The sequence below is a fragment of the Polypterus senegalus genome, chromosome 2 (assembly GCF_016835505.1).
Source record: "Polypterus senegalus isolate Bchr_013 chromosome 2, ASM1683550v1, whole genome shotgun sequence".
Taxonomy (NCBI): Eukaryota; Metazoa; Chordata; class Cladistia; order Polypteriformes; family Polypteridae; genus Polypterus; species Polypterus senegalus.
This window is the reverse complement of record NC_053155.1, coordinates 148,950,173-148,975,699: the sequence shown is the minus strand read 5'-3', so window position 1 is coordinate 148,975,699 and position 25,527 is coordinate 148,950,173. Positions and strand designations below refer to the sequence as shown.

Sequence of the window (25,527 nt, the reverse complement as noted above, 5' to 3'; positions counted from 1 at the left end):
GGACTTTTCTTTGTTAAGTAATGCCCTTTCATAGTCACCTGTCTGCTAGACACCTCTTAAATGAATCATTAGACTCACCTGTGGTTGAATGCCTGTTAATTAGAATTTTGTAGTCTTAAGTGTGGCTTTTCTCCTAAGACTATAATTGGGGTGTACTCATTGTTGCAACATGGTCTTGAATGAATTTGGTAGGAAAATCATTTTGTGTGTGCAAATGAACAAATCTTGTTGGCAAGCAATGGCCCACATTTGTGGGAGTATTTTGTAGTACAGTATCTCATAGAAAATGTTGATACTGAAAGGAAACTAAAGGTTTTCTCACAAATGTAGTGGGGTGTACTCATTTATGCTGAGCACTGTAGATCGATCTATATATATATATATATATATATATATATATACTGTATATATCTATAAAGATATCTATATATATATTTTGGCACGCACGCGCGAGTAGGGGGCCGTGGACGGACCTTAATACTGTCGGGAAGACATATGCCAGGAGGAAGTGGCGGGGTACTAACCTTTCTCTCCATTTCCTACAGAAGTAAAGACGCACCGCCGCCATGACTCTGCCTCCTATAGTTTCCCACACTGCGTTACTTCCGCCCTTCCTCTGTCCTCCACCTATGATGTCATCGATCCCATCATCCACCACTGCTCCTTCCCAGCATTCCTCCACTTCCGGTCCCTCCTCCTTAACACTAGAATTACCAGAGCCTACGAAAAAACTCGTAATTCCGTCCCACCTTAAACTGCTTCTTAAATCCCTTCACACCTCTCCGCCAGCGCCCTTTGTCTTCTAAATGTGCTGATAAAGAGAAGCCGGCTATTCCATCCCCACCAATTTAGAACGTGTACGAACTTCTCTCAGCTCATGCCTTGATTGAGTATCTGGGAGTGAAGTGGAGTTTTAGAGTGGAAATAATAGATCGTTGTTTGGAACACACGCATTTCATGTCTGTTCCGTTTCTACAGTAATCTGTGTCAACACATTGTTAAAACAGAAACTTTTTTATATTCTAGTAGTAGATGACAAAATGTAGGCATAAACTATATAATGTATGAAGCCTGAAGTCCAAATAGCAAAGAAACATTTTCACAAGAATAACACAATTGCACTTTTATTCAAACATATAACTGCAGAAAGAAAAAGCCGCCTTAACATGCGACATTGACACCAGTTTACTATAACTGACTCCGTGGTTCAATAGATACAGCCCCGCTTGGGAATCAAGGGGTCACGGGTTCGATCCTGCGCCCCTCCCTTTTGAGAAGTAAACTGTTCTTAGTCTTACTGTTTTAGAATAAAAACATACATTTGATTTCAGTCTGTAACAGCCGGTGCAATTTATGATCTTTGTAAAGGTTAGCTTTTTTTTTTTTTATTCACTTTTCACTCTCTCAGTCGCGTTCAGAATCAATCCATACAACCCCATCTGACACGGCTGTTTTCACTAAAGACACGCTATAGAACTGCAGTGTACCACGATGCATACTAACGACCCCGGTTCTGACACACAAACGCTGGCGAAGCTGCCTTCTTCGTATCTTACCGTCACTTGCTTTTCTTTTTATTCAGTTTTATTGAGTGTTCCTGCTGTATGCTTTTTCTTTTGCACCCCAGGACATGCAGAAGAAAGAATGGTAAAGACCAACTTCGGCGCTATATGCAATCATCAGACACTCCCCATCTGCCCGTGTCGTTCAAACACAGGAACATATATTGGTGTAAAAGTATAACAAAAGTGCACTTTTATTCAAGTGCACTTTTTCCATCGCCTTTTTCTGTAAGAAGCAGTGTACACACTTCTCTCTATGCTGTGGTTTCTATTACACCTCCCATTTACCTCATTTCGCTCTGAGCTGAGCTCCGCGCCGCCGTCTTCCGAAGCAACTTTGTCACACTGCCACCAAATACTCCCAGAAAAATCCACAAGTTAATACACACGCTGTTTCTAGAGTTTCTACACACTGAATCCTCCAGGCACTACTTACAAAAGGTTACATTGACAATCGTGTTACGTTATTTTTAAAATCTTTCCTTTTCTTAGCACAAGCACAGCTGAGAAGCTTCGATGCATGTGCTCCATAACGCGTTAAAAAATAATGCATTTAATCACACTTTGCATTACAAGCAAAGGGGAGCTTCTGTCAATGCATGATTTCCTGGTACACGGATTACATTGATCAGTGCATCCCGATTCATTTTACCCTCGCACCACTTTGAGAAGAAGTATGAAAAAATATGAGGTTAACACAGAAAAACAGATCACCAATTCAAGCTTTATGAATAATCGATTCGCCATCAATAATTGTTTTGGTAAAGCCATCCTCCTTCCATTTTATAATTTTTCCGCCACTAGCCGTGATTAAATGAACGGTAAATAAAGTAAGAGCAAAGCGAGGGTGACTTATTTAGGCAGGCATATATATGACAGCAACACTCATGACAATGTCAATCATGTTACGTTATTATTAAAATGTTTCCTTTTCTTTTTCATTACTTCTTTAACACACTACTTCTCCTCTTGGCGCGGGTATTTTGCTATATATAATATATGAATGACCTCCAAAGAGCGCTGAGACTTTTGATATCATGAACGTGTCTGCAAAAACTGTAGTCTGCTGCCCTGCAAAAGTCGAGCTTCCGCCTTAAGTCAAAGTGAGCACTTTTAATTTTTTTCATCCTCCCCCTGCGCTATAGCCCAGACAAGTGCAAACACGGGACCCCTTTTCTACACCGCGGCAAACTAATATTAAAGCGATTCGTACTTTCTTTTGCACGTTTACGATTATGAGGTTGTCAGCTCGGATTATGAAGACACGCATACGAGTGGAGGACTGACAGTGCCATCACAGCCGATTAATGGCGGGGACGTCTCACCAGTCTACACAAGACCCACCCCAAGACTGTCCCCAAAGGCGATCATAACGTCAGCGAACACATCTCTCTATACTATAAAAAAAGGCAACTTTCCTTTCTTTACACCTTTTTTTCCTTTTATCCCAAACCAAAGCCTTTCTCTCTTAACACTGCAGAAGACACAAAACTAATTTTCTTTAAATGCCGGTAGGCACATTACCAGAGGCACAAATTTGAGCGTTCACATAGAAAATGTAATTTCTATACCACAGCCGTCGTGTAGCGCCTTTCAAAAGGGATCAACTACCGAGAGATGATCCATATACATTTTAGCTGCTGTTAGTTACTTACCTGTTGTGTTACACCGTCTTTAAAATGTAGTTTACCCAAAATCACTCCAGTAGTGCTCAATGTACCTGTACTTCTTAAAAGCGTTAATGTTTTACTGTTTAATAACTTATAGACTATATTTTATTATTTTTCCCTTGCACTCAGTGACCAAAGCTATACACACACATATAGACACATACAAACATACACACAAGTATATGTGTATATATGTGTATATATGTGTATATATGTGTATATATATATATATATATATATATATATATATATATATATATATATATATATATATATATATATATATATATATATATATATATATACACACACACACCATCTACATTTTATATATATATATATATATATATATATATATATATATGTATGTATATATATATATATATATATATATATATATATATATATATATATATATATACACACACATATAATTTGTGTGTATGTATGTATGTGTGTGTATATATGATGTAGATAGGTATGTATATATATAAGTGTATATGTAGATATGTATATAGATATGAAGATATGTATACTGTATATATATATATATATATATATATATATATATATATATATATGTATATATATATATATATATATGTGTGTGTGTGTGTGTGTGTGTATATGACAGCAGCAATCCAAGCTGTGAGAAACGGTAAAAGGAGGCGTGTCAGGCGTGTGCTACATTTTCTGATGCAGCTAGATGAAAAAAACTTTGTGACGCTGCCGCCAAATACACAAAACAATTACTTTGACAATCATGTTACGTTATTTTTAAAATTTTTCCTTTTCTTTTTCGTGCCTTCTTTAACACACTACTTCTCCGCTGCGAAGCGCGGGTATTCTGCTAGTCTATACTAATAAAAGGCAAAGCCCTCACTGACTGACTGACTGACTCATCACTAATTCTCCAACTTCCCGTATAGGTAGAAGGCTGACATTTGGCAGGCTCATTCCTTACAGCATCCTTATAAAAGTTGGGCAGGTTTCATTTTGAAATTCTACACATAATGGTCATAACTAGAAGCTATTTTTCTCCATTTACTGTAATGGAGTTGAGCTCGAAAGCTGTGGGGGGGCGGAGTTTTGTGTGACATCATCACGCCTCTCACGTAATCACGCATTACGTAGAAAACCAGGAAGAGCTACAAAAAGCGCTGAAGAAAACATGCATTATATAATTAAGAAGGCAGTGAAACAATTAGAAGCGAGCGAGTGACATATAAAACCAAATTCAGCGGCTCACGTGAACTGACGCAGTACGCAGACAAAAAGCAACAGTTCCAAAGACCGAAAAAACGAATTACACTGCTACGCTCAAATAGACAAACCACACGCCGTGGCGCAATAGTAGAGGCTTTGCCTCTAGCGCCGACGTCCGAAGTTCGATTCCTGAGAGGGGATGCACTATGTACGTACGCGTGCTTCTCGATTCATTTTAGCCTCGCATCCCCTTGGTTTGAGACGTATGAAAAAATATGCGGTTAACGCAGAAAGACAGATCACCAATTGAAGCTTTATGAATAATGGATACTTTATTCGCGATCAATGATTGTTTTGGTAAAGCCATACTCAGTGTATTCATTAGATGAGCGGTAAAAAAGTAAGAGCGAGGGGAGGGTAACTTATTGAGGCACACAGGCAAAACCACAATAGCACGCGGGCTCGATGTACTGTAGTGTGCGTCAACTCGATCTGAATTGCGCGATCACATTCGAAAAAATATTTCTTTTCAAGTTCTATTTAGTCCATATGTGTCAAACTCAAGGCCCACGGATCGGATGTGGCCCGGCGTGTAATCATATCCGGCCCACGAGATCATTTTATATACTGTATTATTGTTATTAATGGCCCGGGGATATGAAGCGCTGGTAACACCAACTACAGATCCCATAATGCAGTGCTTCAGCTGCCTTGCCGAACACTTACCGCTTTAATCAAGTCTAGCTAATGATGCTGCAAGTTATTGCGAAGCTAGCCCACAGGATGCCGAAGAGAAAAGGTGATTCTGAACATAGAGCCTTTAAAAACCGATGGGAGGCTGAGTATATGTTTACTGACTTTGCCGGTAAACCCGTGTGTCTCATTTGTGGAGCTAATGTGGCTGTAATTACAGAAATTAATCTAAAACGGCACTATGAGACAAATCATCAAGATAACCTGAAACACCTGAATGCAATGCACAAGATACAGAAAGCAGAAGAGTTAAAGAAGAATCTGACACTTCAGCAGACGTTTTACCCATGCAAAATCACAAAGTGATTTCAAGTGAAGCTACTTTTATGGGAGACACAAATGCACCAGTGCAACTTGCCCCACTTTCCCTGTTGCCAAGTAATGTTGAACCAAGTAGGCACAACGGTGTTCCCAAATACGCACTTTGCTGATAAACGGAGCGCACTGAGTTCGTACGGCGCTTTGGTGACTTTGAAGAACAAAAAAAGATTTTTGAGATGTTTCGCAACTCATTTGCCGTCGATGTGGAAACTGCACCTGTGCAGATTCAGATGGAGGTGATTGAGCTGCAGTGTAATGGCACACAGAAGGCAAAGTACGATACTGCACGGCCCGCACAGTTTATTCACTCCATTCCCTCACAAATGCTCCAGCTCCATCTACATGCGGCTCGAACCTTGTGCATGTTTGGTACCACATATCTGTGTGAGAAGCTCTTCTCAGTCATGAAGACTAACAAAACAGCACACAGGAGTCGCCTCACTGATGAGCACCTGCAGTCCATCCGGAGAATCTCCACAACACAGAACCTCACACCAAACATAAACAAACTTGTTGCCAAAAAAAGATGCCAGGCGCCCAGCTCTGATAAAATGACATAAGAGCAAAGACAACTGAATGATTTGTTATTGCTGAAAAGAACAAATTTTATTTTTATTTCCAGGTTTTGTTATGCACCATGTTCATATTTGAATTTGTATAATTTTGACAGGATATATTTTTATGGAGAGCAAAATATTATAAGTTATTTAAGGTTTGAGTTGATTTATTCCGGAATAATATTCTATATTATATAATATACTAGCAAAATACCCGCACTTCGCAGCGGAGAAGTAGTGTGTTAAAGAAGTTATGAAAAAGAAAAGCAAACATTTTAAAAATAACGTAAGATGATTGTTAAAGTAATTGTTTTGTCATTAATATGAGTGTTGTTGTCATATCTATCTATATCTCTATATATCTATATCTCTATATATATCTATATATATCTATTAGGGCTGGGCGATATATCAAAAATTTATCGTTACCGAAATTTATGACTCTCATCGACGTCATTTTGCCCATGTCGGTAAATTCGGTATTTTAAAAAAAAAAGAAAAGGCATGTGCAGGTTGGCGATGTTCATGTCCCTTTAAGACGCTGTGCTACGTTACAGACTTGACGGGGTGGAGTCACATGACTCTACTACCTGTAACAAGACGAGACACGGGTGAACAAATGGAGGACGATTTAAATGTTGAAGCAGCAGCGGCGAAGGTAGAGCTGGTGGAGGAGGAAGAGGAGACGCTTGTTAACAAAAAAAATGCATCATCAATCGTTTGGCAACATTTTGGATTCAACAAGGATGATATTGATCAAAAATTGTTAAATGTAAACTCTGCAAAAAGACTGTTGCGTCAAGTCAAGGTAACACAACCAACCTCTTCCACCACCTGCAGCACAACCATGTGATTCAATTCGAAGACATAAAAAAGCTCAAAGCGAGAAGAGATTAGGAGGACCAGCAAAAACGTCTTCCTCCACCAGGCAGCGGTCAATAACCGAAGCATTTGCTAGTACTCAACTATATGAGCGAACTTCAAAAGATGGCAAGAAATCACAAATGCTATAGGCTACCACATAGCAAAAGACATGGCTCCTATTGCTACAGTGGAACGCAACGGGTTCAGACACTTCATGAAAATAATTGACAAGAGATACAAACTCCCATCACGAAAATATTTTTCAAAAACTATCATTCCCAGCATGTACAGCACAGAGAGGAAAAAGGTTGCTGCTGAATTGAGATACGTTAAACGCGTTGCAGCCACATCCGATCTCTGGTCCAGCCGCACAATGGAGCCGTATATTAGTCTCACAGTTCATTACATCGACAACAAATGGGAGCTGCGTACCAGAGTGCTCGAGACGGCCTATTTTCCATCTGATCACACGGGGGAGATGGTTGGACAGGGGTTGAGAGCGATGCTGTCTGCATGGGACATCAGTGAAGAGGACCTTGTTGCTATAACAACTGACAACGGCCCAAATATTGTGAAAGCTGTCAAGCTCAATAAATGGACACGGGTGCAATGTTTTGGGCACAGGCTGCACCTGGCAGTCGGTAAGTGTGTACATCTTAATATATTTGGGTGGTGACATCTGGTGTGTTTTAAAGTGACTTTAATTCTGTGTGTCATATTCAAAATTGAAAGTATTAATGTTTGAATAATGTTTATATAGGCATAAAATACTTAAGACTGCTGAGCAGCAGTGTATCCAGAAAGTTTTTACAGAAGACTTATTGTGAGCCAGTGTTGATCATGTTGTGCTGTGAAATGTAGCAAAATACATGATTTTTAAAATGTTTTATTACTGTGCCAACCCTTTTTAATTTTGTAAATATGGTCTGAGAGGTCTTATTTAATTCTTACTTTATTTTGCTTGCTTTATTTGAGAATTAGACCATGAATTGGGGTGATGTTGGGTGTGAATATTTGGATAGATATGCTACCTCAAGGCCTTAGCAGAGATAGACCTTTGTCCATGATGGCATTACATTTGCACAATCATTGTTTACTTTGTGAATAGCCAATGTGAAACATATTTATTATTAAACTATTTTGTTTACAAGGGATACACATTTTTTAGAGAGCATGGTTACATATTGTATCCTACACTTTTTATTTTGTTCAGTTAATAAATCTTAACCACTAAAAGTACTTACTACTATTGTCTTCATTTATTTTCAGTGACATTTTACAGTCCTTTAAAGTGGTAATAATATAATTGCAATGAATAGGTCTAGGGGGAATAATATTATCAAAATAACTGGAGGAACTATGCTGCCTGCCACAGCCCCATCAAATGAAAAAAAAAAAAGTTTGTTTTTTTGGCACTTGGGGTGGTTATCGTCCATTTATCGTTATCGAGGTTAACTGCTCAATTTATCGTGATATTGATTTTAGGCCATATCGCCCATGTTTAATATCTATCTATCTATCTATATAGCAAAATACCTGCGATTGGCAGCGGAGAAGTAAAAAGAAAAGGAATCATTTTAATAATAACGTAACATGATTGACAATGTAATTGTTTGTCATTAGTGTTGCTGGCATATATATATGTGTTGCTGGCATATATATATGTATATGTATATATATATATATACACACACACATACACACACATATAAACATATATATATACACAGTTATATATATACACATACATATATACACACACACACACACACACACACACACACATATATATATATACATACTGTATATACACATACATATCCACATATATACTGTATATACACATATATACAAATCTATATATATATATATATATCCACATAAATATATATATTAGGGGTGGGACTCGATTAAAAAAATTAATCCAATTAATTAGAGGCTGTGTAAGAATTAATCTTGATTAATCGTATGTAATCGCACACATAAATTTGCCCCAAATCGCAAATGTTTTTTTTTAATTTAAAAGTGTTTTAGTGGGCGACAGAATCAAATAATAGACATGGACATGAATATTGTAAACTGAAGCTGTTTTAATTTCTGAAAAAAAAGCCTTTAAACTGCATTTGAATTCAAAACAGAAACAAAAATATCATCCCTGGTTAAAATTGGGCAGACTTAAAAATAAAGTGGTAGTTTAAGTACTTTAAGTACATTTTCAGAATAGTATTGTCTTTAAATAATAATAACCAAAATTTCAACATAAAGTGCAGTTTTTCTTCTTAAAAAATAAGTCAGAAACATAAAAGGTAATTTGACCAACTTAAACTTTAAACTCTGAGTAACATTAGCCAAAATTATTTTGTACATTAGGCTAAAACAGTGTGATCATTGAACATTTTGTAATTAGATGTAATTAGAATTACTAACGGTCACGGAAGTCCAATGATCCCCAGTAAGAGCCACAAAGTCCGCTTTCTGTAATGCATCTAATTTTGCTTGCTTTTCAGTGTGCACAAAACCATGCTTTTATCAAGGCTTCGCTCGGAAGTCGAAATGATCAGTCGTAGGAACACGCTTTATTCCGACTCTAACATTTTTGTAGCTGTGATGTGTGCATCAGTGTAATGGATGTACCAGGAAATCATGCATTGACAAAAGTTCCCGCTTGCTTGGAATTGAAAGTGTGATTAAATGCGTTATTTTTTTAACGCGTTATGGAGTACATGCATCGAAGCTTCTCAGCTGTGCTTGTGCTAAGAAAGGGAAACATTTTAAAAATAACGTAACATGATTCTGCTAACCTAATATTTTTTCATACGCCCCAAACCAAGGAGATGCTAAGGTAAAATGAATCGGTAGCGTACATACTCAGTGCATCCCTCTCGAATCAACCTCAATGTCGGCATTAGAGGCTTAAGACTCTACAATTGCCACAGTGGTGGCTTGTCTATGCTAAGTATGTATTGTAGATCGGGTATATATATACATTTATATATATATACCCGTATCGTATCAGTGGAGAAGTAGAAGTTATGAAAAAGAAAAGGGAACATTTTAAAAATAACGTAACATGATTGTCAATATACAGTAATTGTTTTGTGAGTGTTATTGAATGTTGCTGTCATCAAGGATTTGATTATCATTATTTGTTTCAATCAGGTCGTATTTGTAGGATGTGTTGTGTTCAAGTTACATTCCGTGTTTGTCAATCGCTGTAAAGATAAGAGGTTTCATTCATCGATTAGTTCTTACTGCATCAATAAACAGCTCGCCTTCCTCTTTATCTGAGATGTGACAAACTGCATGCACGGGTTTTTTTACACTGTCTTCCTTTAGCGGACATTCACTTTTTCCACCGTGTGCTTTGTTTCCGCAGTAGCTGCACTTATGAATATGATTCTATGTATCAGACGCTTCTTATTTTTTTTCGGTTTTTGTTCAGCACTCTTTGGAACTGTTGCTTTTTGTCTGTGCACTGCGTCAGTTCACGTGAGCCGCTTGGTGTTCTTGCATCGAAGGTTCCCAGCTGTGCTGGTGCCATCTGGTGTAATGTCAGCTAAGACCCGGCACTTAAAACTTTCTCTCGCAGTTTCGCTGAGTTTGTGCCAAACACCACCCTGACCATCTCATCTTCCTCTGCATAAGCACAGTCCTTCACACGTGAATATTTACCGGCAGTGTTTGTATTGGATTGCCGCTGATGGACGGCCTTATATGGGCAGGCACTAAATTACAAACGCTAGTGGCAGCCTGTCTATGAACTTAATTTAATATAAACTTACGGTTCACGCCGTGCTTTGTTTCCGCAGTAGCTGTACTTATGAATATGCTTGTATGCATCATTTGCTTCATAATGTTTTTCTGCCTTCTCAATTGTGAAATGGCGTTTTTTGCTCATCGCTGTTTGGAGTTCTTCCTTGTTCTCTACGTACTTACGTAGGAGGCGTGATGATGTCACACGAAACTCCGCCCCCCACGGCCATCTCCAACTCAACTCCATTACATTATATGTAGAAAAATAGGTTCCAGTTATGACCCTTACGCGTAGAATTTCGAAATGAAACCTGCCCAACTTTTGTAAGTAAGCTGTAAGGAATAAGCCTGCCAAATTTCAGCCTTCTACCTACACGGGAAGTTGGAGAATTAGTGATGAGTCAGTGAGTGAGTGAGTGAGGGCTTTGCCTTTTATTAGTATAGATTACTTCTGTTCTCATTTGTTCCTGAATTTCTTTGGATCTTAGCATGATGTCTAGCTTTTGAGGTGCTTTTGGTCTACTTCTCTGTGTCAGGCAGCTCCTATTTAAGTGATTTCTTGATTGAAACAGGTGTGGCAGTAATCAGGCCTGGGGTTGGCTACGGAAATTAAACTCAGGTGTGATACACCACAGTTAGGTTATTTTTTTAACAAGGGGGCAATTACTTTTTCACACAGGGCCATGTAGGTTTGGATTTTTTCTCCTAAATAATAAAACCATCATTTAAAAACTGCATTTTGTGTTTACTTGTGTTATATTTGACTAATGGTTAAATGTCTTTGATGATCAGAAACATTTTGTGTGACAAACATGCAAAAGAATAAGAAATCAGGAAGGGGGGCAAATAGTTTTTCACACCACTGTGTTTTTGTGTATATATATATATATATATATTATATATGACAGCAACACTCATCACTCACAACAGTGACAAAACAATTATATTGACAATCATGTTACTTTATTTTCAAAATGTTTCCTTTTCTTTTTCATTACTTCTTTAACACACTAACTTCTCCGCTGCGAAGCGTGGGTATTTTGCTAGTAGCCTAATATAAGGCATGCAAAATTGAAAAAAGTAAACTTGTGGGCCATTTATTTTTCCTCCTTAAAAAAGACAAAATGAACTAAACATGAACCAGATCAAAATTGCAATTGTGAACTATGAACGTGAATTTATTCATTTTAATCTGTGCAAACTAAACTTTGAGTTAGTTCTAGTGAGGTATGAACTTGCACAATACTGTTAAAAATAAAGAAAATACACTAACAGGACAAAATACTAAAACAAACAACATAAATACAAAAAATAAGGGCTTTGATATACATTTACAGTGCATCCGGAAAGTATTCACAGCACATCACTTTTTCCACATTTTGTTATGTTACAGCCTTATTCCAAAATGGATTAAATTATTTTTTTTTCTGAGAATTCTACACACAACACCCCATAATGACAACATGAAAAAAGTTTGAGGTTTTTGCTAATTTATTAAAAATAAAAAAATTGAGAAAGCACATGTACATAAGCATTCACAGCCTTTGCCATGAAGCTCAGAATTTAGCTCAGGTGCATCCTGTTTCCCCTGATCATCCTTGAGATGTTTCTGCAGCTTAATTGGAGTCCACCTGTGGTAAATTCAGTTGATTGGACATGATTTGGAAAGGCACACACCGGTCTATATAAGGTCCCACAGTTGACAGTTCATGTCAGAACACAAACCAAGCATGAAGTCAAAGGAATTGTCTGTAGACCTCCGAGACAGGATTGTCTTGAGGCACAAATCTGGGGAAGGTGACAGAAAAATTTCTGCTGCTTTGAAGATCCCAATGACCACAGTGGCCTCCATCATCCGTAAGTGGAAGAGGTTCGAAACCACCAGGACTCTTCCTAGAGCTGGCTAGGCGGCCATCTAAACTGAGTGATCGGGGGAGAAGGGCCTTAGTCAGGGAGGTGACCAAGAACCCGATGGTCATTCTGGCAGAGTTCCTCTGTGGAGATAGGAGAACCTTCCAGAAGGACAACCATCTCTGCAGCAATCCAACAATCAGGCCTGTATGGTAGAGTGGCCAGACGGAAGCCACTCCTTAGTAAAAGGCACATGGAAGCTCACCTGGAGTTTGCCAAAAGGCACCTGAAGGACTCCCAGACCAGGAGAAACAAAATTCTCTGGTCTGATGAGACAAAGATTGAACTCTTTGGTGTGAATGCCAGGCATCACATTTGGAGGAAACCGGGCACTGCTCATCACCAGGCCAATACCATCCCTACAGTGAAGCATGGTGGTGGCAGCATCACGCTGTGGGGATGTTTTTCAGCGGCAGGAACTGGGAGACTAGTCAGGATAAAGGGAAAGATGACTGCAGCAATGTACAGAGACATCCTGGATGAAAACCTGCTCCAGAGCGCTCTTGACCTCAGACTGGAATGACGGTTCATCTCTCAGCAGGACGACCCTAAGCACACAGCCAAGATAATCAAAGGAGTGTCTTCAGGACAACTCTGTGAATGTCCTTCAGTGGCCCAGCTAGAGCCTAGACTTGAATCCGATTGAACATCTCTGGAGAGATCTTAAAATGGCTGTGCACCAACGCTTTCCATTCAACCTGATGGAGCTTGAGAGGTGCTGCAAAGAGGAACGGGCGAAACTGGCCAAGGATAGGTGTGCCAAGCTTGTGGCATCATATTCAAAAAGACTTGAGGCTGTAATTGCTGCCAAAGGTGCATCGACAAAGTATTGAGCAAAGGCTGTGAATACTTATGCAAATGTGATTACTCTGTTTTTTTATTTTTAATAAATTTGAAAAAACCTTAAGTAAACTTTTCTCACGTTGTCATTATGGGGTGTTGTGATTAGAATTGAGGAAAAAAATTAATTTCATCCATTTTGGAATAAGGCTGTAACATAAAATGTGTAAAAAGTGATGTGTTGTGAATACTTTCCGGATGCACTGTATATGCAGGTGCTGGTCATAAAATTAGAATATCATGACAAAGTTGATTTATTTCAGTAATTCCATTCAAAAAGTGAAACTTGTATATTAGATTCATTCATTACACACAGACTGATGTATTTCAAATGTTCATATCTTTTAATTTTGAGGATTATAACTGACAACTAATGAAAGTCCCAAATTCAGTATCTCAGAAAATTAGAATATTGTGAAAAGGTTCAATATTGAAGACACCTGGTGCCACACTCTAATCAGCTAATTAACTCAAAACACCTGCAGAAGCCTTTAAAATGGTTTCTCAGTCTACAGTAGTTCTGTAGGCTACACAATCATGGAGAAGACTGCCGACTTGACAGTTGTCCAAAAGACGACCATTGTCACCTTGCACAAGGAGGGCAAGACACAAAAGGTCATTGCTAAAGAGGCTGGCTGTTCACAGAGCTCTGTGTCCAAGTACATTAATAGAGAGGTGAAGGGAAGGACAAGATGTGGTAGAAAAAAGTGTACAAGCAATAGGGATAACCGCACCCTGGAGAGGATTGTGAAACAAAACCCATTCAAAACCGTGGGGTAAATTCACAAAGAGTGGACTGCAGCTGGAGTCAGTGGTTCAAGAACCACCACGCACAGACGTATGCAAGACATGGGCTTCAGCTGTCGCAGTCCTTGTGTCAAGCCACTCTTGAACAAGAGACAGCGTCAGAAGCGTCTCGCCTGGGCTAAAGACAAAAAAGAACTGGACTGCTGCTAAGTGCTCCAAAGTTATGTTCTCTGATGAAAGTAAATTTTGCATTTCCTTTGGAAATCAAGGTCCCAGAGTCTGGCAGAAGAGAGGAGAGGCACAGAATCCACGTTGCTTGAGGTCCAGTGTAAAGTTTCCACAGTCAGTGATGGTTTGGGGTGCCATGTCATCTGCTGGTGTTGGTCCATTGTGTTTTCTGAGGTCCAAGGTCAACGCAACCGTCTACCAGGAAGTTTGAGTGCACTTCATGCTTCCTGCGGCTGATGAACTTTATGGAGATGCAGATTTCATTTTCCAACAGGACCTGGCACCTGCACACAGTGCCAAAGCTACCTGTACCTGGTTTAAGGACCATGGTATCCCGGTTCTTGATTGGCCAGCAAACTCGCCTGACCTTAGCCCCACAGAAAATCTATGGGGTATTGTGAAGAGGAAGATGCAATACGCCAAACCCAACAATTCAGAAGAGCTGAAGGCCACTATCAGAGCAACATGGGCTCTCATAACACCTGAGCAGTGCCACAGACTGATCGACTCCATGTCACGCCGCATTGCTGCAGTAATCCAGGTCAAAGGAGCCCCAACTAAATATTGAGTGCTGTACATGCTCATACTTTTCAAGTTCATACCTTTCAGTTGGCCAACATTTCTAAAAATCCTTTTTTTGCATGGGTCTTAACTGATATTCTAATTTCCCAAGATACTGAATTTGGGACTTTCAGTAGTTGTCAGTTATAATCATCAAAATTAAAAGAAATAAACATTTGAAATACATCAGTCTGTGTGTAATGAATGAATCTAATATACAAGTTTCACTTTTTAAATGGAATTACTGAAATAAATCAACTTTGTCACGATATTCTAATTTAATGACCAGCACCTGTATATTGTGGAACAAGACCCGGACACAGCCAGGCAGACACGTGTAATTGCCCCACACACATTTATTATACATACTACTAAGTCCTGGCCACACAACACAATGCCTTCACTCTTCAAGCCACCTCCTGGCCTCCTCCTCCTAAGACTTCGTCCTCTGCACTCCCGACTCCAGCCATCGTTTGAAAGGGAGGCAGCCCCTTTTATAGAACCCGGATGTGCTCCAGGTGGGTTCCGGCAATCTTCCACCAACACGCCCCAGTGTGGCGGGAGTGCCGGCTGTATTCCTGGAAGCACTCCAGGTGTCCCCATTCTTCCCCCCCGACCCTTCCATGTGTGGCGGAAGTGCCGAGGTCAGGGGCTCCAAAAGCACAGGGGGCCCCCTGGCAGAGACTACAGGCCCCTACAAGGTTGAGCTTCTAAGCTCTGTACCCGTGGCCTCCAAAGGAACCAGGGCGGTCGCCCCCACATAGTCTGGGGAAGGTGTAAGCCCTCCTCCGGTCTTCCTAGGCGTCCCGGCTGGGTCGGCACCCCAGCCATCTCCGACAGTGCCCCACCGCCAGCGAAGACCCGTGGGGTGGAGCGGCACATGCCGAGAGGGCAGCTTACCTACAAAGTGGGTCCTACTCCTGAGGCGCCAGGGTCCGGTCCTGCCATTCAAACAGGAATAGGGGGGGAAAGACGCTGCCTGGATGCCACAACCTGGTGTCCTTTCGTGCCTCGCACAAGCAGCGCTCCCCCCTCCTACCGGCACCCCAGGGCCCACTCCATCGGTACCCCCTCCGAGGTTTATGTGCCCCTTTGGTTGGAGCCACTCGCACCTCCGTAGCCTCCGCCAGCTGTGGCAGCACCACCTCGCCAGCGAAGAGTCCTCAGGTCAAACGGCCCGTCCAATGAGGGCAGGTCCCTAGCGAAGCGGGCCCTACTACAGGGTCCAGTCCTGCAACACACAGAAAACGGGGCAGAGCCACTGCCTTGACACCCTCTCCTGGCACCCCGGAACTTGCCTGTTCGGCACCCCCTCCGTGGGTTATGTGTTCCTCCTGTTGATGCAACAGAGGGGACCGTCTGCACTCCTTTCCTCTCCGCTGACTTTACGGGATCCCCCTGCCCCTGCCTCACGTCCTCCCTTATCGGAGGAACCGGCGTTCTCCCCTCGATTCCTCTTTTTATTTTTGAACGCCATGACGGTCCGGGTCTGGACATGACAAACGCTCAGATCCAATCCCGTCCGAGTCCATACAGAGCGACGGGAGACTGCTGCGGGCTCGGGGTGTAGGGCACTAGGACGCAGGGCACTCATCAGCCCTCGTCCTGCCAGCCCCTTAGATTTTCCTCCCCTAATCTCGCACACAACACTCACCACTGCGTCCGCTGTTGGAAATCCGCCTACTTGGTTCTATACACAGGGTTCACGGCCCTTTTCGGTGGGACCTCCCTTATGCTGTACAGGGTCGGTTCTACTCGCCGTCTCCGTCGTACCTCTCCGGCCAAAAGCATTGCACCGTTCTGTCTACTCTCGCAACAGCTCCAGTGACACGACCACCTTCATCTCCAGCTTCAGCAACTCTGCCCGGAGGGCACACAGCACCTGCAACAACTGCTGCTCTGCGGGCTGAAGGCAAACCTCCAGCCCACACAGAGAAGCCTGCAAGGACAGGAAGTTAGCTGAAGGTGAGCTCACCTGTCTGTCAGCAACACACACCAGTGAATTCCTGTGGGACTCTTCCTCTGGCCCAATCGTGTCTCTCCCTGGCCTGAGATGGACATTCCTTGGTCCCGCCTCTTTGCAGTCATCGGCGGGCACACAAGACACACCGTCCAATCCCATGCCTGTCTCAGGGACGGACTTCCGGCCCGCGGCCATCTTGCCTCTTGTCTTCCTGGTGGGGTGCCGTTTTTGGGCTTTCACGAGCTGCAGCGGCACCCTCAGCTGCTGCCACGCTGCTGGAGCCCCGCAAACCAACATGCCCTCGCCACTGACACGGATCCGGGCAGCCCCTGCTCTGTGAACACAGAACATATGCAGCCCCGCAGTGCCGGTTGCTGGAAAGGAGGGAACTTACCTCCCAGATCCCGTCTGCCCGAGGAAACGTCCCCGGCATGGCTTCACTGGGCAACACGCCGTCCCAGGCACCTCCAGCGCCAGCATGCTCGTCGGAGCCCGCTGCTCTCTTGCACTGGCTGTTGTCTCTCTTCTGCACCAGGTGAGAACAAGTCCCCTGCGGTCCGTTAGCAGTCTGTTGGGCGAGACTCTGTCTCAGGGTTACAAACACTCCACCCTCACGGCACGTGTGTGGGGCCGCCTGCTGCTCCGGGCCGTCCACAAAATATTTATTTTGGGGTCCCTGCCTTGGAACAGGCAGAGAGCCCCACGTTGGGCACCATTGTGGAACATGATCCGGACACAGACAGGCAGACATGTTGTAAACACTCCACTCCAAAGGCACTGGGGGCGCCTCCTGGCGGAGACCACGGGCCCCTACACGTTTGAGCTTCCAAGCTCTATACCCGTGGCCCCCAAAGGAACCAGGGCAGTCACCCCCACATGGTCTGGGGAAGGCGTAAGCCCTCCTCCGGTCTTCCTAGGCGTCTCAGAATAAATATATATCTCAGAATAAAAAAGTAAACACAATGACAATACAGTGGAACCTCGGTTCATGAACGTCTCGGTACACATACAACTCGGTTTACGACCAAAAAGTTTGCCAAACTTTTGCCTTGGTTCACGACCACACACTCGGTATACGAACAAGCCAGTTTCTCTTTCAGTTTGTACATGTTCAGTCTCTCCCTGTGCATTTCCTGTGCAGCGAGTGAACGAGCAAGAGAGAGAGCGAGAGAGCGCACACATACACAGGCAGCGCGAGAGGTGCGCGCGCACACACACACACAGGCAGAAGCGCGCAGACACACACACACAGAGGCAGCGGCAGACACACACACACAGAGGCAGCGCAGACACACACACACACAGAGGCAGCGCGCAGACACACACACAGAGGCAGCAGGAGAGAGAGCTGGACGCATTAAGGTAGGAAGGCAGTTAAAGAATGCACTGGACTTGATTTTGTTTTCACCTCTGTTTCCAGTGATTGGTTCGTAGTGTGCACTGTTGCAACATTATTTTTCTTGGTGGTTTATAAAATTACGGATTTTTCAAATGTTCATTTTTCCTCTGTGCTTAAAACTCATTAAAAAAGTGCTTTTGGCCAGCGGTTGGTAGCTATAGCGCGAACTATTGTAGTGTTAGTTTTCTGTTGTTCAAGGTTTTCTCAGTGTTATTCATTTAGTTTACTATTACGCTGTACATTCTATGGTTTAATTAACTATATTTGTGCTTAAAAATATATATATATATATATATATATATATATATATATATATACACACACACATACAGTTTGTATGGTCTGGAACGGATTAATTGTATTTACATACAATCCTATGGGGGAAATTGCTTCAGTTCACGACCAAATCGGTTTACGACCAGAGTTTTGGAACGAATTATGGTCATGAACCGAGGTTCTACTGTATTAGTCTTCAATTGCCAAAAGAATTTAGTAGACCAAAAATTAAACTAAAACAGGTAACGTGCTGCACAAGCGCTCATTGGCAGGGAGCTGAACTGAGCTTTTACCAAATCACACCATTTTTTGCTGATGAATACTGGGATATTCACAGTTGGCTTTATGTAAGTTTTAAAAGAATACTTGACATTCAATTTATAGCTTGTATGTATGTGGACAGTGAGAATAATTACATTTCTAAGAAATGCTTTTGAACTCATCACTAGTTTATCTTACATATCTACATACTGTACATAATTTGTCTACATCAAAATTCAGAGCATAGATTGTTAACAAAGTTGTTTACTGAGTGAAGGCACCCTTTAAATGTACATCACAGCTCCAGCCACTATGCTAATGCATTAAGACGAAGAATGTAAAAAGTGTTTCATAACACAGGCTATTCAATTTTATTATAAAACAGAAACAAACATATTATAAGCCAAAGTAGTCCTCAAATTAAGAATGTGATGGTATAACATGCATATTAGTGATTGAAAACAAAGTAAAAAGAATGTACATTGGTATCCATTTGTTGGAAGATCCAACAGGGCTTATTGCATGTGCAATCAAATACACAAATGGCTAACTGAAAGGAAAATTAATAAAACACCACCAAGTAATGCCTATATTCATACTGCGTAAAACTTATCAAGTAGAACATATCCAAATTTTTTGTTCATTGCAACAGTTGTGCTCAGAGATACATCATTTGTGGGCAAAGTTTGGGTGCTGAGAGATAAATGTATTTGTTGTGTGAGAACTCACTACAATCGCCAATTTAATATTACATTCACAATAAACAGAGAGAAGTGCTCTCCGCTAAAACTTGCTATTTGCATTTTTCTAAGTCAATGGTAATACACGATCAGTCTTCAGCCATGAATTACTCTGAGAAATTAATGTATTTTTTATGCCCAGCAACTTAGTCGACCTAAGAGCTTTTGGATCATTATCCCATATTTGTGATTTTCATCCAGACCAACCAAAAGTATCAACAAAACTCAAAGTAAAGAATACATGTAAGGTGCAACACTTGACATGAAGTGTTGATGACTGTGTAGAACAAGTAAGTTTGTAGCAAAGGAGTTTTAAAGCATAGTCCTATCTTCTTCTGTTCTATACTATGAACTAATGTCAAAGCGAACAGCTCAGTTTTTTCTTTTTGTTTACAAAATGCAAGTATCTCTTAACAGATTGCTCTTTTTAGCATGTTCTGTTTTGCCACAATTTAAACTGAACAAACTAATAACAAAAATTCTCTTCATAGCCACAAGATGTGACACTACTTAATATACCAATGTTAGTCACACAGAAAATCATGCGTAACATTTAAGTAAAAAAGAAAAATTTGTTCTGACCTTTTCCATACAGTTATGAACACGAATGGGTATGTAGTGTAATGCAATGCAAAAGAAGTCACTGTCATTTAAATCATTGCTTACTGTTTGTTAATCCTCATTTTAAAGGAAACTACTTAGAAACAAAGTGAACAAACCATTGACTAGAAATATAACTCCTAAAATGAAAATACTAAATATAAATAGGCGTGTTAAAAACCTATGACAAAAATATAACCAAACCAGATTAAAACCTCCTTATTGTTTCTCTCCAGAGAAGTAAAGCACTAACAAGCATTCTAAATATCTACAGCATTTAACTACACACTGAGACCTCTCCATAGTGAAGACTGCAATAAGGTATGTAAGTGACCAATGATATGAACTAGCTTCAGACTAAGAACCTGACTGGAACATAAACAATCAACTAAAATGATGCTCCAGGACTAAGCTGGTGATCCCCTGATCTAGAATGGGACAATTTTTTTTCAGAAAATTAAGAATTTTAAAATCTGATTTAACCCCAAAAAAGCTTCCCATAAACTTCATGTAGTACACTTTATTAGAACAATGTACTGTTGTGCAACAAACATTTATGGCAAAACCTCAGTTAACAACCACACCTCTGAACTATGAAAAATGTCTTGATTCCTACTGTAAAAAATTTATTTTACAGAAATGTATGATTCTTTGTACATATTTCTGGATGGCTTTACATTTGTATCTAGCTTACATTTGTATCGAAGTAAAGTATAATATTGTTATCAGATGCAGAGTTCTAAATAGTTTTGATTTCTGATCTCTTTAAAATAGCCTATTGAAAAAAATAGGCACCTGGATTCAACAAATATGTAAGCACCATTTTGAAATACCATATTCTGTATCCATTATGGTATTCTACTGCATGACAATAAGTTAGGGGATACAGAGTGAAAAAATGTATTTTATTCAATCAAAAACAAGGCAAGAGGGCTTATACAAAACAGGGAAAAACACTTTGTGTAGTCTATGGCAGGTGTTTCAAAGTGAGTTTGGCCTCTACTCGGTTTCTTTTTTCTGCATAATAACACCTTTACTTTTTCCCCTTTTGCAGACACTGTATATGTTGAAACAGCCCTTCACAAACTCCAAAAATCACAATCTGATTAACTAACAATATACTGAAAATAAATAACCCTTACAGCTCCTCCATTAAGACCCTGTGTGATGCTGTTGCAGGATGGATGGTTATAAAACTTTTTAAATGCAATCTTGTGAGCACAGAGCTCAAGACTTCAAGGAGAAAATGCACATTTTACACAGGCCAAGAAATTTCTAAATAAAACATATTTGGAAAGAGCAGGTCTGCTATATTTGGTGCAAACAGCCACAGAAAAGGGTTACTAGTGCATAGGGGCTGGGCAATACACTGAATGTTCAAATTGATATTTAGTAAAAATCAATATACAAAAGTAAATTTTTTACTTTCTACAAATTATTCTGAATGTTAAAGTCCACAACACCTTCAAAGCTCTTTTTAAGCATGTTTACATTAACTCTACACACGTCGCTTGCCAGTGATGAGCTCTGGAGTGTGGGGGGGAGAAGAACAGGATCAGAAAAGTAAGAGTTTAGAACTGGTAGGATTACTGCCGCTGTTTGTAAATGGTTTGATAATCCAGGAATTCCAGTTCAAGCAGTACAGCATTTAAAGATAAAACATGTTACTGCCCATGAAAAGGCCATTTAGGCATATGCAGGGCCAGCAATGTGCTCTTCTGCCTCCATAGTGAAATGGGTTCCAACTAAGTAAAATTTATATAATGTCTGCTGCTCCTGCTAAACTTGCAAATGTGTCAGTTATGGGGTAAACTGCATTGCCAGACATTTTAGTTTTATTCCGAGTTTGTAGTTTTGTTTAGCAGGTATATTTACTTTCCCAATGACAATGATAAAGTCTGCCCTGAGTGATTTCAAGTTATATTGTATTGTCTTATGCAGTTTTCTGTTGTATTTTGTCCTTGTGCACTTATTGTGCTTTGTGTCCTTTTGTGTTAAAATCGAGCAGTTTGCTGGCTTTAACGATTAACTTGTACCATTTCCCAAGCTGTGCACATCAGTGACCAAACCCAATTAAAAAAATAGTCCAAAAAAAAAAAAAATCTTCTAAAAAGATCAGCTAACATCTATACAAGGTTTATCATATTTATCTTTACTTATATATTAAATCTGTAGCAATCGTCCATGCATATCTTTAAACATGGTACGCTGGAGCATTTGGAGTGTGGCATTTCTTCATGTGTCATGAGCATTACCTGCCCTTTTAGCTTAAATGCAAACTATTTTAATACAGATTCTATTTGTTAGATTTGTCTTGTAATTGGTTTTGAAGAACTGGTTAATACTTTTTCAAAACTGTTCTAACTTGAACCATCAAAACCACCATATTGCAATTTACTTATCATTTGGTATATAATTCAACTGTTCTATTTCACTATTTATTTTAGACCCCACATACAAATAAATGTCTCCTGAATGAAGAACTGGATGTCTATTTTTTTAAAAATAAGCAAAAAAGGAACAGATATACTATCACCCTTTGTGCTCTATTATGTGACACTGAATGGAGAACCCATTACAAGTGATGTATATTATGAAAAAAAAAAGCAAAATATACACGTACACATGTATTAAAATCTGTGATTTGCACAGTAAGGAATTCCTTTATGTAAAACAGTCAAAGAGAGGAGGCGAGAGAGGAATGTTTACTAACCAGCACACACAAATGTCAGGAAGACAGGCAATGCATACAATGGAAACATTAAAATAGAGGAGATGTAAAACAAAAATGGTTCCAAAAAAATAAATAAATAAATAAAAAAACGGTATATGAGGGGTTTTCTAGAGGCATGGCTATTCGGGAAACTGTTAAACTTTATATTAAATAAAAAAAATAAAAAAATTTTGCTAATCCATCCACGGGGGTCTGCTGGAGCCAATCCCAGCCAGCACAGGGCACAAGGCAGGAAACAAAACCCAGGCAGGAGGCCAGCCCACCGCAGAGCGCGCGCACATACACACACTAGGGACAATGTAGGATTGCCAATGCACCTAACCTGCCTGTCTTTGGACTGTGGGAGGAAACCCACGCAGACACGGGAAGAACATGCAAACTCAACGCAGGGAGGACCCGGGTCTCCTAACTGCGAGGCAGCAGCGCTACCACAGCACCACTAGTTCAACTTATTATTGTACATACTGTACATGTCTATATGGTGCTGGTCTTCAATATTTAGAGTGTTTTGAGTACATATCCAGGTATACCAAATCTTGCATTTTGGTTCAAAATAATCGCAATATCAATTTAAGTACACACCATCCAACCCCAGTGGCTAATGTTCTGTGATGATGGGATTCTTAACCTTTTCCTCTTTAAAAAGGTACAACTGATAAAACTTTCATAAATAAGTTTAAGAATTAATTACATATTTCAAACAGTACATGCAAGGACTTTTGTCAGATAAATGAAGTTTTTTTTGATTGTGTCTGATATTTCATCTCAAAATTCATTCACAATTTTTTTTTATTACTGTTCTGGGGTGTTACTATTTTAAGCATTCAATTAATGTATAATTTTGTAAACTAACCTGTGAAACCTCAGAAAGACCTAGCAAGTCTTTCCCCAAATTATGTCATCTTGATTTCTATCTCAAAATTGTTATATGGGCAGATGCACGAATGTAACCTAAAATAAAATAGACTGGTGCCCCATCGCAAAATGGTCATGCATTATACCCCAATGCTGCTGGAAAAAACTTTTAGGTCCCCAGGGTCTAGCACATGATTGAATCTATTCATTAAATTAATGAATGAAGTAATATATTTTATACAATGGAATATGTGGCAATTACATTTTAAAATTTTTGCTGTGTTTAGATTTATGTGTTTTCCACATTTTTGACAACAGGTATTGCTCCTAGCTATGTCACATACACAATATTCTCAGCTGTCCATTGTCATTATGCCCAACATCTACCAAATACCTGTAAACTAACTTCTGACTACTTTTCTATACAGGTTAATATTATTGTACCTTGCAGACTATGTAACATTCTAGCACATGCACTGGTTAAGAGTTTTATGTAAGAATAAACTGGTCTTTTTTGTATGCATCAGTCTCTGCTCTCATTTTTTAACGTTTAAGAATTGTGTTTGTAATTTGGATAAATTTAACCATATGTTCTACAGTCCAGTTATACTTATAGTAGGTATCCTTATTTTTTTTTCAAAATTGGAATCATATTTCAGCTTGGATTAGGATACTGCATTTATTAGAATCAAATACTGCATTAATCGTATAAGAAAAAAATCTTTAAAATAAGATTAGATCTGACATTATGAAAATAAACGGACAGAAATATCCAAATGGTATAATGGATCTCATGGTTGAAGCTTCATATTAAAATCGTTTTAGCAAACAAAATCCAGACTAAAAAAAAAGGCAACTAAATGTACATCCATTGCAATTGTGTGTTCAGCAGTACATGCACAAAGTGTCTGTACCATAGCAGTCAAGCTTTATTTAATATTTTATCATACACAAAGGCTGCTTACAAAATACACAAAATAAGCAGCTAAAAAAAGTATATGCATTGCACACAAAAATATAAATTTTCATTGCTGATGCACAATTATTTTGCATCTTGAAAGAAAACAAGCTGTGCAGTGCATACACGTTTATGTGCTATTTTTGAATATTCTTTAAAAATTTGATGCTCACACATCCTGGCTATGCTTAATAACAGGAAAACAGGAATCCTGTGGACACTTACTTTGTTATTTACAATAGCTTCTGAGTCATCAAAAACAAAATCTCCATCAAAACTATTAGCAAAACAGAAGAAAGCAGCCAATCCCACAATGGCTTTGGCCTGATTCCTTGATAGCTGTGGTGCTATTAAATGACGCTCCAAGCGAGGTGCCTGCTGGACCATTGTGCCTCTTGTTCGCCTAGAGCCTTAATTCTGTGCATGGTCTTCTAAAGCCTGCAAAACAACAACACATGGAGCCTGTTGAAATGGAAACACTCTTCATATTTACACATCAAACATATTTTAAAAACTATTCTTTGAAATTATTTGTTTATGAAGGACATGCCACTCTCAGACATGCCTAAAAAGGTTTCCATTTTCCATTTAGTCCATCCAATTAGCGAATTGTTAATTATAGGATGTACATGCCTTTAAAGGGTGAATACATATATATTATGCCTGGAACTACAAAAGCACTCAGAACCAAGGGAATATCAGAATAGTTTAAAAAGATCATACACGTATCGATTTGCAAAAAGTAAACACTGATCCTAAAAATATCCA

At 39.8% G+C, this 25,527-nt stretch overlaps 1 protein-coding gene across 7 annotated transcripts in view; it reads right to left on the bottom strand.

Moving 5' to 3' along the window:
* Positions 1-25,527, bottom strand: part of tmtc4 (transmembrane O-mannosyltransferase targeting cadherins 4) — a 221,270-nt gene that overhangs the window by 193,235 nt on the left and 2,508 nt on the right. For all 7 annotated transcript variants that reach the window (XM_039744797.1, XM_039744801.1, XM_039744799.1 and 4 more), the window contains exon 2: positions 24,985-25,197. In XM_039744797.1, the coding sequence (XP_039600731.1) occupies positions 24,985-25,146 (162 nt within the window). In that variant the 5' untranslated portion in view covers positions 25,147-25,197. The remainder of the gene's footprint in view (positions 1-24,984; positions 25,198-25,527) is intronic.